Source organism: Chelonia mydas, chromosome 8, assembly GCF_015237465.2.
Source record: "Chelonia mydas isolate rCheMyd1 chromosome 8, rCheMyd1.pri.v2, whole genome shotgun sequence".
NCBI lineage: Eukaryota > Metazoa > Chordata > Testudines > Cheloniidae > Chelonia > Chelonia mydas.
Window position 1 is genome coordinate 20718653 of NC_057854.1, and position 16078 is coordinate 20734730.

The following is a 16078-nucleotide window of genomic DNA, read 5'->3' on the forward strand; positions in this document are numbered from 1 at the left end:
CCATTTCCCTGGGCAGTCCAGTATGAAATGCAGAGTTTCAGTCTGTGCTGGGAAGAGGGGTGCAAGCATTCTCAGCACCCTCATTCGAGTTCTCTTTGCCAAGCCCGCAGTGAAACATGCTGCATAGTTCTCTCCAGCCACTGAAATGAAATGTGACATAGCTTGCCTGAATCACCATCAGGCACAAGTCCGAGCAGGGCCCTGGCAGAGCACAGAGGACCCTCCATTCCATTAGTGTATCTTTTAAAAAAACCTAAATTATATTTAAATTAACACCCATCATTGTAGAGGAAACAACAAGCAGTAAAAGGACTGTGTTTGATGGTACAAGCAAGCAAGGCACAAACTTAACTAGACTGTGACACATGGCCATGAGTGAGCATGTCAATGCACACACAGCTATATGGACCTGATTTTGAAGTACTGTTTCTCCTTGTCCCCATAGTTTCCTATGGTTCCTGTGTATGGCTGGACTTGGCAATACAGTATCAGACATATAACAGTGACCCTGAGCCACCGGGAAAAGCAACTCCTTTTGTTATTCCAGTTTCCATTTGGTGAGTGGGGCTGGCTTCATTTCTTTACCTGGATCATGGCTGACTTTCCTCTCGTTTCCCTGTAGTCTCGTCAAAAAGCCTAGTGGGCACCAATAATTTTCCTATGGTGGGGAGGGAACTGCCTTTGCCAACATACACCAAGAAGCTTGTTGAGAAACAACTTCACATGTCCATCTACAGGGGCTGGGCTGCCATAGATGGACAGAGGAAAGTATTTCCTATGAAGGGGGGAGCAGACAGAGCAGGAATGAAGGCCTAGCTGCGTTATGTCAAGCTGCTTCTTGAATTCTGCCTCAGGAATGGCACAAATTGGAATGTACAGTATCCCACATATTTTTAAGCCAGCATTATGGAAAACTATAAATTAATAAGCTAATTAAATACTCAGGTGAAAGAACAGGAACCTTCAACTGTGTAAACTGAGGGCAGACTATGGCTTCTTCCTTAGATAATTGGAGGGAATCCAGCCCTCCCAACAAGGTCCCCCAGTTAGGACCTTGCAAAACCACCAGCCGCTGCTGTTCTTCTCACGAACTTCAAATAAGGTCCCTTCTTTAAAGCTGCTGGTCTCTTCATCTCCTTCAAAATCTGCCACAGCCACATAGAGGGCTTCTTTGGAGATGTCTGGATTGGTGAAGGGGGCAGCTGTCCTCTCCCTGGCTTCTGCTCTCTCCACCTGCTTGGGCGTTACCTTTGGGCCTAAGCTGCTTTTCCCCTTGGCTTCATCTTGGCACACAGCAGGCAGAAATGGTTTGGCCTTTGGTGGAACCAGCATGGGCCGGCCAGGCACCGAGGCAGCTCTGATTTCAGGCACTTCCCTCTGTGGGGCTTTCAGGTCTGAAGTGGGGCCAGAGGAGGAGGATACCACTTTCTTTGGAGGAGGAGGTCTCCTGGGTGGCACCACTGGCCGCTGAAGTGGTGGCTCTCTGGGAGTCGGGGAGATGTTCTTGGGCTCACTGTCAGCCATCTTTGGCAGGCTGAAGGGAGCCCTGGGTGGAGCCTCCTTTGGGATCTGGCTGTCCTGTTTGGTTGGGGGTCTGTTCTCCATGCTCGGTCGCTCCTGAGGCTTGCCAGAAAGCTCTGCTGGGAGCGCACTGTTATTGAAGAAATTTTCAGTAGGCATGGGGTCCTGCTCAGAGGGTTTCTCTTGGGACTTTGCAGGTCTGAGCTTGCTTCTCAGATTGCCAATGTCCAGTTTATCATCTGCCTGAGGTGGGTCTGTCCTGGGGGCTGCAGTTGGTTTCGGCCTGACCTGAGGTTTTGATTTCAAGAAGGGATTCTGGGTCGTTGGCTCAGACTTGTCTTCTGGGGGCTCAGCTTTTGGCTTGGCTGGCTTGACAGTGGGTCGGAGGTTCGGCTTCTTCACTTCTTTGGCTGACACCTTGTGCCCGCACTCCAGGCCCATTTCGTTTTTTAGCTGGAACAGTTTGCCCTTTTCCGTTTTCAGCTCTGGCTTCCTGCTGTCCCTCGGGGCGACTGTCTGCTTTGGAGGGATCATTGGCAAAATCATGCCTGGGGGCTTGGGTGGAGGCCTCTGCCTCTCCGTTAACTCACCTTCGGATTTAATGATCGACTCCTTCCTGGGTGGGAGGCTGGGCTTCTCCTCTGTATCCGGATCAGAGATCTCCTCATAGCCAGCGGCTACATCACTGCTCTCCAAGGGGGCACTCTTGAGAGCCTCCTTCCCCTTCCAGTCTTTGGCCCATTTTATTCCACAGTCTATACCATTAGGTGGAGCTTCAGGCAGAGGCCTGGATGGCCCGATGGCTTCTTCGTTGGTGTTGCTCTCTGCAGTTGCCTCGCCAAGCTGGAGCTGGGCCATCTCATTAGGCAACGGTGCTAGAAAGTTAGGTCTAGAAGCGTTGCTAGTTTTCTTGTATTTATCAATAAAGGTAGCTGGGGCCCAGCCTTCCTTCTCCTCAATCTGAATGTACCACCAGCCACTCAGGTTCTTCTCGATCACCTGGAAAAAGAAACATGACCATCACATCTTAGAAATACATAACCAGGCCTCTCTGCACAACAGCTGCCTATGAACCAAAGGGCAAAAAAAGTGCAGCCTAGAAATGCGGGCTCACACCTCGGAAAAGTTGGACCATGAGCACTTAAGGTGCAATGGGCCAACAAATAATAAAAATAATAAAGATAATAATATCACCTCTCGTCTATATCGCTTTTCATCCAGAGATCTCAAAGCACTTTATAAGAGAGAGAATTATCATCATTTTACAGGTGGGGAAAAAGAGGCACAGAAAGGTGAAGTGACTTGGCCCAAGCTCATCCAGCAGGACAGTGGCAGAGCCAGGAACAGATCTCAGGTTTCCCCAAGTCCCAGTCCAGTGCTCCAGGTACTAAACAACACTGCTGTCACCTCCACAAGCCCAGTATCAAAACTTGATATAGTCACAGGGGAAGCGAGTTTGATGGGTTTAAACCAAGTTTTTACTACTGCCACATCAGAAGACTCTGCACGTTGGACATGACTAGCACTGCAAGAGCAGGGGGCCTGCAGGGGGAGTTTCATTAGAAGAGGTGAGGATAGAATTGCAAAGGTTGCCCTGGGTCAGAACTGGGATGCACTGGCAGAGCTGTTTGTTATTTCAGTCCTGGGTCCCTCTCACTACAGAGGATGCTTCAGGCCAGGAGAGAGGAGGATTGGCAGAGCAGTGGGGCGGGAATAGCAGAAGGGCTGCAGGTCAAGACAGAGGCGTACTGGTATATGTGCATGGGGTGGAAGCTGTCTCAGTGCCTGTACTCTGCCTGGCCCTAGCTGATTCTGGCCCACGTTTTTAAACCCACATGCCCATTTGGAGATACTGGCTTCTCTACATTCTCCATTTTCATGAGCATCTGATGATGTGGGTTCTAGCCCACGAAAGCTTATGCCCAAATAAATTTGTTAGTCTCTAAGGTGCCACAAGGACTCCTCGTTGTTTTTACCAAATTCACAGTATTTTTCAAAATAAAAAACATCTCAGGCACACCAGCACATGAGGGAGGTTCTGCTGGGTTCAGAGGCACACTTCAGCTCTCTCTGACCCTGAACAGGAGACAAGGACAGTCTGAGATTTTTCAAGATTTCAGAGGGGGAAAAAAAAAAAAAATCAACACACATAATGCAACTGGCCACTGGGTGACACTGCTGAGCCATCCAGCCAAGACAGTTACCACACGCAGCTCACTGAAACTCCCAGCCACTGAAGGCATGGTAAGTTAGTTTGTCCTGGATCTACACTAGAAAGGGTTTGCCAGCGTAGCTATACCAGCAAACTGTCCAAGTGGAGAGGCAGCTTTTATTCTGGCAAGAGAGTCCTTTTGCCGGAATAGCCTATACCAGGATTCTTTGGCCAGTATAACAGCGTCTATGCCAGGGCTTCTACCAGCACAGCTACGCCAGCGGGAGGGCATGTGATTTTTTCACACTCGTAACAGACACAGATATGCTGGCAAAACTTTTAAGTGTACACCAGACCTGTGACTAGGTGAATGAAAGCCCCATCTCTGGAAGGAGGAGGAACCTATCACTATTAGTCAAGAGGCTTCCAATTGTCACAAGTGCAGGCGCACAAGCACCCTGGCACTGGGCTGCACACCTGAGTCCAATAGGGCATTTGAGGGTCAGAGGCTCCAAAATGCTATGAGCATGTGGAGGACCCCTTCCATGTACTGGAGGTTCATTTTGCCTGGCACGGAATCAACCCTCCAAGCACACAGATGGGGCTACCACCAGGATTCAGCCTCTCCCCGGGGCAGCTAATAGTGCCTCTATGATTGGCAATGGACTCCACATCTGGAAACTCACCCCAGGGCTAACGGGATTTGGGAGTGGTGCGACATACAGCCCGCCAGGCCTGGAATAGACCATTAAAGCATAAGAACGGCCATACTGGGTCAGACTAAAGGTCCATCTCGCTCAGTATCCTGTCTTCTGACAGTGGCCAATGCCAGGTGCCCCAGAGGGAATGGACAGAACAAGCGATCATCAAGTGACCCATCCCGTCACCCATTCCCAGCTTCTAACAAACAGGCTAGGGACACCATCCCTGCCCTTTCTGGCTAATAGCTATTGATGGACCTATCCTCCATGAACTTTTCTAGTTCTTTTTTGAACCTCACCCATGAAAAATCTCAATGGGGGTTGATGAGAGGTGATCCCAGACTCACTTTCAGTGAACTGAATGGGTGACTCGGAGGAGAAGTGAGAGGGAGGGAGGGAAGATGGCATGTAGTCTCACCTCCACTTTCATTCCTGCCTGGAAGCTGATGCCATCGGGGATGGTGGTCTGGAAGTCAGCAATGGTGTAATATTCTTCTTCCACTTGGGGAGGGATGGGAGGTTTAGGCAGGTTCAAACCACGTGGCTATTGCAATAAAAAACAATCATTCAGCTCATCTCTCGGAAGATGCATTCGAACACTTGCATGGATGGCTCTCAGTGGCTAACTAGCCAGAGAGAAGCACGCTGCCAGACAGCATCACTGGGTAACCCACTTGGCACACAGAGCACCTTCAAAGACATAGCTACTTACCCTGTCTTCAGGCTGGACACAAAATCATCCAGTTTGCTTTCAATGGCACATCCGACCCAGTTACTAGTCCTGTAGGCTTGCCAGCCCCAGGGAAAGGGGGCGAGTTTGCAATCTAACTGTGGCAAGTCTGTAACCCACGGGATGAACATTTTATTCAATCCAACCATCCCCTTGACTTAAAAAACAAAGCAACTAAGTTTTGCTTAGAGAATAAATACAACCAGATGAAGTTTATGGCTGCAGGAAGGCCCAGCCCCTGCATTAGATCCATCTGCACGCAACAGAGCCATTGCACATGGAGAGATTCCAAGCAGGGAACATGAAGGAACCAGAGCTCCCTTCTGAGAGCATTCTCCCATCTCCTCTGCCCCAGAAGCTTCATTCTCCTGGATCCAGAGCCAAGGGAGATACAAATGTCTCTGGCAGAGGGACTTTTCCCCTGGGGAGGTGGCAGTGATGGCCAGTGGGACAGCTGGGTCCAGGAGGACACTTACTATAGTGAGATCTCGGCGAGGAGGGGGCCTCTGCCTCATCTTTGGCGACTCTGTGGAGAAACAATTCCAGATTCCATTGAGGTTCGAGGCGCAGCGTCAACACGTTCCCAAAAGGACACATTTCAGAGGAGAGCAGCAACAAACCCCACATCCAAACCTTATGCCCTTCCCTCCCCACAGAGTGCAGCTAGGCTGCCCCCCTGCTCCTCATTTCTCCTAAAGCAAACTGAGTCAGACAGAGCCTTATCTGTTCAGGAACTACAGGGACCTAGAGCCTTTCCAGCACACCCAGCCCTTTGCAGAGATGCCAGGGGAGCCCAGCCAGAAGCAAAAGCCACAGTGCACAAGTGGGCATGCATGGGAGGGGGAAACTGGGTGGCATATTAGTGCACTTGTCTTACCGATGTAGAAACCTGCATTCAAACCCGGTTCCAGTGATTAACCTTGCAGGGATGATCCAGAAGCACCCACCCACTCACAGCTACCAAGGGGGGATGAGATGTGCCTCATTCATGAGAAGGAGAAAGGGAAGACTTGGTGGAGGGGGAGCAGAACCCATGTTGGCTTCTGCCCCATTAGAGAGATCTAAAGATCTCAGGTAACTACACAAAACGATCCTCACTGGCTCCCAGGCCAGTCTCCCTGATCTCCACTAAGAGCCTCGTTCTTAACACAGTCATGTCCAGACACAGTGAAAAACCACCCAGTGCCCAGGAGCCCTCGGAAGGGCAGCTGGCTTCCTCCCCTGCGCCCGGCTGCACTGTTCAGCAACACAGCCACGCTGGAGGAGCTGCACCAAACACCCAACCTTTAGAATCTCCCCACTGCCCACTTACTGCGTCGAATGTCAGCCTGTGGTAATGGTCGGCCATCAAACCTCCCCTCTCTTTGGTTGTTGGGCCCGTCCTTCTCTCGGCCCGTCGAGTTCTGCTGCCGGGGAACGCCATCCAGATCCAGGGCACAGGAGTGGGTGGATGAACCAGATCCCAATTTCTGTGTAAACATCTCTCCAGTTCCTTTCTTCAGATAGGATGCCGGGGCCCAGCCCTCTTGACCCTGATACCTGTAACAACGGGATCCTTCCTTCAGCCTCATCAGCTGGGGCTCGTGCCAGCACCAACCTCTCTTACTTCAGCACCTCCCTACACCTCAGAGCTCTGCCTGCTCCGGTGAGCCAACCCATACATATGCCCAACTACATTTGGGCGAGGAAGTGGCTGGGCCCGGGGATCAGTGTTGAGTCACATACAGTGCTAGCTGGCAGATCCCGTAGGTGCTGACCAAGACCTGTCCACATAGGCCTCTGTGTGAAACGAGCTGGTTTGGTTTCAGTCCACATTTCCAGGGACCAGGTGTCCACATCACAGAAAGCTCCACCCCTGACTGGCTCCCCTTTGCAGACAGACTCAGCGTAGGGATCTGGGACTAAGTGGGCAATGAAATCGCCTCTCCTCTCTCCCCTTCAGGAATTGCTCAGATCCGGAGTGAGGCAAAGTGGCAGGGCAGCGTCAGGGGAAACTGAACAGCCGCTGCTGCCCATTAGGTACCTGCTCTTTGATTTAAAACACAGGCATTCAGTGTGCAGGGCTGTCTGGCTCCTTTCTCTGCACTAAATTCACAAAAAGTCTGGTGGAGAACCCAACCCCCTCGCTCTGATTGAAAAAGCCATACCCGAGGATCTCACGCGAAGCTCAGGAGACCTCTCCCCGCTGGCTGGGGGTGAAGTCATAGGGCTCAGATGGCACCAGATGCTGAGCTTGTAATTGTCTTGGGCTTTTCACAGCAGCTTTTCCCAGTTTAAGAAATCAACGTGCATTCTTTCGGCCTGGCTGCTGCCAACTCCACAGGTTCAGTGCAAGGTTAAGAAAACCAAGGCGTCTCCCACCCAACTCTGCACGTGCCCGTTGCTAGCCTGCAAACACCCACCCAGCCTCTGAGACTTAATGAGCCTTAGCCCTGGATGCTCAGAGATTTTTGGCCTGTGAAACAGGCTGAGGACAGCAGGTCTAGCCTGGATGACAACGTTTCAAGAAAAGCCCCATAATACAGTCAGAGGATCTAGCCTGCATAGGTGGCCCTCATACAGGACATATGTACAGTCACCAGCACACTGGCATTTCCATGACAATGATGCATGCAGTAAGATTAAGGGGCTGATATAGGTCTCCCCTATGCTGTTGAGGTATCACCGTGGTGTCATTGCTTCCCCCAACACAATTAAAACACAGCTCACCCTTGCATCAAGATGGGACTGATCTGTGTTTTAACCATGTGCCTGAGCTGTGCTAGGGCATGACCTTAGCAGGGCTGTAGTGGTTTGGGAATGAAGTAAGACCAGGGTTCAGTCCTATCTGCACTGCAACAGCAAACGACGTTGATTGGGGTCATATAAGACTTGGACAGATACATTAGACAGAGAAAGTCAGGCGAGAAGACAGAGCTGTGTCAGAGATCATCACATACCAAGGTCCTCTGACACACACAATAGCTGCTACAGTGTAGAAGTGCCCTTAACCACCACCCCTTTCCCTTTCCAAAAAAAAAAAAACAGGCAGAACAAGGCTGCCACATTGGCATCTCTTCCTGCTTGCTCTACTGTTAGTGCCTTTGGCATTTTAGCAGCAGTAATAATACTGTGCATTTACCTGACACTTTTCTGAAGTGCTCTGAGATCTAGGGATGAAAGATGGGCAAGGATCATGATCTTGGCACCCATTTACAGCTTGGATAACCAGAACCCCAGACCACACAGTGAGTCAGTGGCAGGGCTGGGAAGAGAACCCAGAGGCACCAACTCCCAGTCTTGCTCTCCATCTATTAGCCTGTGCTGTTTCCCTAATACATTGAGCGAGAGGATACCACCCCCTAGGATTTGGGGGGAAGCCCCCTCAGACACACACCTTAAAAAGATTGTTCAGATTATTCCTCCCACACACTCAAGGGCCCCCCCCCCACCTTTGTATAAACACCACCTGCACCCTGTAAGAATAGCAAGAGGGAGGAAGGTACCTGATTTTCCACCAGCCCTCAAGGTTTTTCTGGATCACCTCTACCACAGCCCCTTTGTCTAGGTTCATTTCATCCTCATCTCTAGCGGTATATGGGTAAATGACCGTGTACTTCTCCTCTGTTAAGTACAAACACAGTGTCATAAATGGCTTATTTTAGGAAAACCAAAATTCATTAGAATAGGAGCCACACTAAGAGTGCACGCCTACACACGCACGCACACTCATTTGGAACAGACTTGTCGGTAAAATACATTTCCAAATGCCAATGGATTTGCTTTGAAATGTACAAGCGCACACCAGTTCACCAACACACTGGGCAGGGCCATAGAGTCCCAGTCTGCATTCCACATGGGAGGACAGACCTGGCCCAGGCAAGGTTGGCTTAGCACTCTGAACAGTTCCCATTTTCGTTCAGGGTTGTGTCCTCTGTTATTTTTAAAGCCTCAAGGATTCACCCCACCCCTTGCTGCCTTGAATCCCTACATTACAACCACTATTTCTTCTAGACCACCTTTCAGAAACCCAGCTCTCTTGCCACTCCTTTAGCCCACAGCTAACCTGGAGATTGTGCTTCAGGGTGTCCATTGCTTTAATCTAAATTTTCCCACCTCTCTATCCACCCAGTCACTGGGCCACCCTGGTGCGCCATGATGCTGTGTTAGCCATAGTTCAGAAAGGGGGCACCATGGAACAATAATTAAAAAGCACATATAGAAATAACTTCTCATGCAGAGATCTCAAATCCCTCTCCAAAGGTAGGTCTGTATTAACACACCCTTTTACAGAGGAGGAACTCGAGCACAGAGTGGGGAAGTGACTTTGCCAAGGTCACACAATGAGTGAGATGCAGAGCTGGGAACAGATTCCTAGTCTGGTGCCCTATCTCCTGGACTGAGTGACTGTGGGCAGGGATATGAAGGTCTTATTTCTAACGGGGAAGGAGATGCAAGGACAAAACAACCTGTTAGCAACGCTCACTTTGCAAACAAGATGCTGTTAAATCAACCAGTTGTTCCTTATTTTCTTATCTCCCTCACCCTGTCCCTGCTTTTGAGGGGCAAACCCATGCAGGGCTTGCACTTAGCCGGTTATGGAATAAGATGCAGACCACCTGGGGAAAAACTCAAAACTCAGAGATGCTGCAGCATCATGTTTCTCCACCCTACAGTTTTCCCGCCTCTGCATCCCTGGAACAGAACTGCCCATTGGAGAGCTGGAAGCTCATTTTCCATATGACTCTCCACCCGCTTTGCATGCTGAGTCAAAGCTAAGAAATGTCCTGACAATCCAGGAGCTCTGAGCTAAGCCCTCACCTCCTAACCCCCCGCTGAAGTGCTAAGATCCAGGTTCACAGCCCAGTGTACAAGCTCTGCACACATATGATATCAGGGAGCAGAAACTCCAGCCTTCAGGCCCAGAATAGATAGGCCTTTACCCAGTGAGCTAAAGGAGTAGCCAGCAGAGGGACTGATTATTGATGTGAGCAGGTTTGACAATACAGCCAGCAGGAGGCAGCAATGCACACAGGCACCAGTGGAATGCAGAGGGGCTGGCACCAGCAGAGTTCACCACATGCCAGGCATACAAATACCACAGGCTGCAGCGCATGCAGACAGACACAGGCAAGGCTCCAAGCACAGAACAAAGGCAGCGGAAAAAGTCTCTATAGCATCCACCTTGACCCCATCCACTGGTGTACAAGTCCCCAAGGGTCCGACGGCGGCCAACATGCCTGGGCAGAGACCAGTATCTCCAAGGGACTGGGAGGAGCACGTCAGGGAAGCAGGAGAGGGACAAAAGAGGACATAAGGAGGCAGCAACAGACCTTGTAGTCTCGCCCGTAGGACGAAGACAGGGATGACACCATGGAGCTGTCAGATTGTACTCATCTGGGTTTCAGGTCACTGGTCCTCCCCACGCGACCCCCTCCCCAGGCTGTGGGGTAAACCTAACTATGGACCTAAATTAAGCCCAGACTTCTTGGAGCTCAAGCTCCTAGAGAGGTCAGGATGCGTTGTATGGGAGCATGGGGTACGTCTGAGTTACCTTAAATAAAGCTTGTACTCTTGTTATTCCAACAGCATGTGCCACTGTATTCTCCTTTCTCCTGCCTGCCCCACCCACCCACCTCTCTAATAAGGGGAAGGCCACAGCTCATGTGAAATAGGAGAGGCAAGGCCCCCGCCCCCACCCAGGACCTGCTGTTCTTACTAATAGCAAGTGAACAACTACACAGATACAGGGATCCAGATTAGGGCTTGTGGCTCCCCCAAGGTTGCAGGACTGGGTGTTTTGGGGAGGTGATACACACAGCCCCTTTTGCGGCAGAGGGGGATGGGCAGGCCACTCATTCAAACCCATCAGCATCCAACTTCTCTGCCAGTGGCACCAGAACAGCTGGCTGCAGTTCTCATCTTGACTCCTGGTGGGAAGATAGGGAGATTAAGGCCATGCCTTGTTAAATGCCCCAATCCAAGGTCACTTGTAGGTTTGTTGCCCTGGGCTCCACCGTGCTAAAGGGAAAAGGTCTAAGCAGCCCAGGAAGTCCCATGCATACTTGGATAGAGTGGTGGATCAGCTCTTCTCAAACTGGCTTCTTACCTTCTTCGGGCTGCATTGAGAATTCATCCTGGACACCATCCTGAGCTTCCAGGCATGTAGCTGGGACCCAGCCTTGCTCATCAGATGTGCTCACAAACCACCAGCCTGAAAACAAGCAGCAGACCCTTTAGCTGGGGGCATCGTTTTGAACATGCTCCCACAAGCACCAGCTGACAACTGTTCTCTCCAACCAGTCAGGAGTCCGCTCAACCATGCTCCTTGCCTGGTCTGTATGCAACAGGCTGGAAGGTGGGTCTACACCTGGGTGAATCCACAGCAACAGGGCAAACGACTGCACGAGCAGCACTTACCACCTTACAGGAATTTACAGTTTGAAGGGAAAGCGGTCAGGCTTTAAAAGACCACAGTCCCTCCCAGTCACTAACAGCAGCAAAGATTCTTAAAATGGAACGGATTTTAACATCTAATTTACTTTTCCTCTTTATACTGTTTGTTTTCTTTCTGAACTTCCTTCAGCTTAATATCCAAGCCCAGTCTAACTAGCAGAGATGAATGAATCTGGCTGCAAATAAAATAAAAAAAATAATCCACTGGCTCCCACCACTTGTGCATTCATGAAAACAGCCAATTTTAAAGACTATCTGTGGAAAGCAAATTCAGAACTCAAACATGAGTATTCTCACTGGAAACCTAACTATCCAGAAGTCACAAACAGGACCATGACCGTGTCCAATCAAAATGAATCAACCCCGCTCCATTATCAAACACACAAGCCATTTGTTGAGGGAATAATCTAAAGACCAAACATTTCACAGGAAAATCTGAAGGGAAAAATCAGCAGTTGCTCATGTACAATCTGCTAACAGAAAAGTAGGGCTGAAATCGTGTGTGTGTGTGAGATACATACATATATATTTGACTCTGATAATTAGTTTAACTTTTACTGCAATGTCCTCTTTCTGGTTCTCAAAAATTAGGAGCTAATACAATTAATCTTCTTGTGTTTGTGTTTCCAGAATGTTAAAATTCAAAGCAAAAGCTATTTTCTGATTTCTTTGTTAAATCCATGAAGTAATTTCTATGACATCTGTAAGCTAATTCTCTGTTCGAACAAATTCCCAAAACTAGGCCTAAAGCACTCACACAGTCCCTTCCAAGTAATTAAGGATGTGCTTCACTTGAAGCATGTGGGTTGTTCTGTTAACTTCAGAGGGGCTCCCCCTGCGCTGAAGTGCCTTGCTGCACTAGCGTTTCATTCTCCATTCCACCCCCGTCCTTTTCAGCAGAGGTCACCAACAAGGGAGCCGACTCTGGGGGTGATTTTTGTCATGTGGACATATGGGCCAAGATATTTGGAAACAGGAGCCTAAAATTAGGCTCTTAAATCTAGTTAGGCTCCTAAATAAGTGGCTCAAATCTCAGATGTGCTGAGCACCCACAAGTCCAACAGAGGTCAACTGAATCTGCTGGGTGCTCAGCACTGTGGATAATCTGGCCCATAATTTAGGGGCCTATATCTTGACCATGTCCACAAAGAACAGCCATTTCACACAGGCCCCCAACAGCCTTCAGATGGCAACACTAGCAGTCACTGCTGATGTGGGCAAGCTGAGAGGACAGCCTTAGGAGACCCCTTGGAGGTGTTCAGAGGCCAGTTGGCTCAAGTTATTTTTATTTCCATGACGACACTCTAGGACTATCACCCACTGTGCTGGGGACCCTGTTCTGTGAGGGATGAGGTGGATTTAAAACCATTTGTTTAAGGCCACGTGTCTGGGTCCACAGACACTTGGGCTCTCCTTACCTGATTCATTCTTCTCAATGATATCCACCACCTGACCCACGCACAAGCTGATCTCAGAGCTCTCCTGCTTCTGGTAATCTGCCACCACCACATACTGCTCCAGGACCATGGGATCTACCGATGCCAAGTCACCACCTACATGTGGGGAACAAAACACAATCTGTGCACCCAGTCACCATGGCTCATGACAACACATATCACCAACCTGCTCCATGGCTACTGCTGGCCTGCAAGAAGCTACAGGAGCAGGGCATCATTTGGACCCCAGCGTGAGGAAGGTGAATCAAACAGAGCGAAGAAGAGGAGAAAATGAGTGGCCAGGTGAGATCAGTGCAGCCAGGTGAGGCCTCTTAACCTGCTCCCCACCTCCTGCCTGCACTCCAGAGGTGCACAAGCATTCCCACCACCATAGATGCAAACAGCTGCCTGGTCTCCTCTGGTATTGACGTAATTGCAGGAAAAACCAAGGGACGCTTTAACTAGTGCACGGATTTGTGATGGACAGGAGAACTGGTTCCAAAGAACTGAGAATCACCCTGAACCTCAACCCAAACTTTTTGGAAGTTGGGCAAAGCTTAAGAGAACAAAGTAACTTAAAAATCTGGTTATTTTCTCACTGCTGCTGCCCATCCTGGTTCCAGGCAGAAATGCCAAAATACCCCAAGAGAGGCTGTTCTGATCAGGGGCTCCCATCTATTTCTGCACAATTACAGGCCAAGATTTTCAAAAGTGACTAGTGTTCTGGGGGGCCAAGTTGAAACATCCCTCAAAAGGCTGAATTTTCAGAAAGTGCTGAGCATCTGCCCTCTGAAAATCAGGCCCCTCTGAAGTGCCTCAGGGTTGGTTACCCAAAGTCACAACTCACTTTTAAAAGTCTTGACCTAGGGGTTTGGACATAGCAGCTTCACAAGCATTCACAGGACAAAACAGACCCTCCCCTTCCTTTGCCTTATTGCCTAACCCTATATATTTCAGAGACTGTCTCTTGTCTCTCCCCATTAAAATCCCTCCTCAGATTTAGTCTCCTGGTTTGCTTTTCACCACTAGCCCCCACTGCCAAGTCCTGCCCTCTGCCTGCAGTATATTCTTATTTAAAATACACATAAATAACCAAAGACAATGCAAGGAAAGCAACTCACTGACAGAGAAAAAGAAAGGGGGAAAGTATTCCCCCTCCTCTATGTCTCACTCTGCCCATTCCCACCCAACTCCTTTCCCATTGCCCCCCCCTTGTGATGTCATGCGTGAGTAGCGTTCTCATTTAGGGCCTGATCTATGCACATAGCTGCCAAAGGACTCACTCATCGAAGGCTTACAGGATCGGTCCTTTACATCAGAAACTTCATGGGCAGGGAGGGACTCTGTTGCCTTGTATGTTTGTAAAACACCATGCACTTCAGTGGTTCAAATGAAAATCAACCTGAGGCTTAGTGCCTTTCAACTCTCCATGCAGGACAGGGAAAACGCAGCCAAATGTGACCAGTATGTGTAGAGAGCGTAAGGCCTGCAGGAGAGTTTGCACTATGCCCTACTAATGCCCTGAACATTGTTAGCCAGTATAACTTGCAGCCTGCGGCAGGGTCTCTGCTGCTGTCCCTCATGGCCTTTGGCCAAAGTAAAATATGTGGAGTTATTTCCTGTGGTAACTACATCTGGCACTACAGGAGCTCTGAGCTTGCACTTCTGGAGGATGAAGCTTAAGCAAACAGGGATTTTTAAAAACCCCAAGAATTCAGCTGGCCTTGCAGTTTAACACGTGCCTGCTTGCTCATGTTCCAAAGCATCTTCCTGCTCTGCTGGACATGGGACAAGTACAGACAGGATAAAGAGAGAGCACAATGCTCACTATGGTAAGAAGAGTCCTGCCAGCTATAGAATGGAATATTAATACAAGTTACAATCAAAAGAACTAAAACCAAAATCCGCCATGTCCACTCCCTGCAGAAAGACAAAGGCAGAAAAGTTTTGGTCTTGCTCAGAATATTCTCAGACTGTAGGGGGCAGTATATACTAAGATGCATTGAGCTTATGCTCAAATAAATTGGTTAGTTTCTAAGGTGCCACTAGTACTCCTTTTCTTTTTGCGAATACAGACTAACAAGGCTGCTACTCTGAAATGAGTCTGTCCAGCAGATGGAGGCTGGAATGCATCATGTGGGGGAAAAAATGTAACTAGAATTGGCAAGAGCGTGCAAGGCTATATTGATTTTTTAAACACTTTTCATTTATTAAAATGCTCTGGATACAGATCCACTGCCATTGCTTGGTATTTATTACCAGTGCAACTCCTTCTGTGAAACGTGGGTATGGTGCAAATCAGCTGCATTTTGGAAATGGAATTCTACTAACTCAGTTTGTCCTTATATATCATAAAATTCTACCCACCCACATAAATGACACAGCTGTTTGCCTATGTGTTATCTGAGTGGAGACAGTTCTAACGAGTGAGACACTGTGGTCGAGAGAACTGAAAAAAAGGAGCCAAGCGAGGAGCTCCCAAATGCTACTCCTGGTTCTGCCAGAGACTCATTTTGCAGCCTCAGGCAAATCATTTAACCTCTCTGTGTCTCAGCTTCCCCACCTGTAAGATAATACTTCCTATCTCTCTGGGATGTGGTGGGGATTAACTAATATTTTCCAACTGCTCTGGAAATGGAACTGTGCCACCTAAGTGTTGTTTACTATAGCTGGAGTGTTGCTATTATAGCTGGAGTGTTGCTAAAAGCAGGGGTCTTGTCATAGAATTTAGATTGAGCTTGCTGAGGGGCTTTGCATATGTTCCAGCTATTGTCCTCAAGTTTCAGATGAAAGACCCCTCCAGACGCATAAATCTTAGCCGCCCATTGCCTCAGTAGAATGGCTATGACATTACAAGGAGATAGGATGACCATCTGCAAATCTCAGCAGGGTGTGTATCCCCATGAAGAAAAGGAATTCTGTAAGAAGTGAAGGTCATGATTAAGAGTATTGGGATGAAATGCCACAAAAATATTCAGGCTGCATATCAGGAAAAGGATCCTACTCCTAAGACCAGTTAGTCTGGAATTACCTCCCAAGGGAAGGGACGGGAGACCCACCACTTGAGAAGTTTAAAACTGAACACAATAAACAGCCTGGAGAA

General features: G+C 49.0%; 1 protein-coding gene across 2 annotated transcripts in view; it reads right to left on the reverse strand.

The window, feature by feature from the left end:
* Positions 1–365: 365 nt before the first annotated feature.
* The window catches only part of SH3PXD2B (SH3 and PX domains 2B), a 116832-nt gene continuing 101119 nt past the window's right edge, over positions 366–16078 (reverse strand). For both annotated transcript variants that reach the window (XM_037907221.2, XM_043520883.1), the window contains 7 exons: positions 12958–13092; positions 11193–11297; positions 8590–8707; positions 6417–6643; positions 5581–5630; positions 4793–4918; positions 366–2520 (listed from right to left, as the gene is read on the reverse strand). In XM_037907221.2, the coding sequence (XP_037763149.1) occupies positions 988–2520; positions 4793–4918; positions 5581–5630; positions 6417–6643; positions 8590–8707; positions 11193–11297; positions 12958–13092 (2294 nt within the window). In that variant the 3' untranslated portion in view covers positions 366–987. The remainder of the gene's footprint in view (positions 2521–4792; positions 4919–5580; positions 5631–6416; positions 6644–8589; positions 8708–11192; positions 11298–12957; positions 13093–16078) is intronic.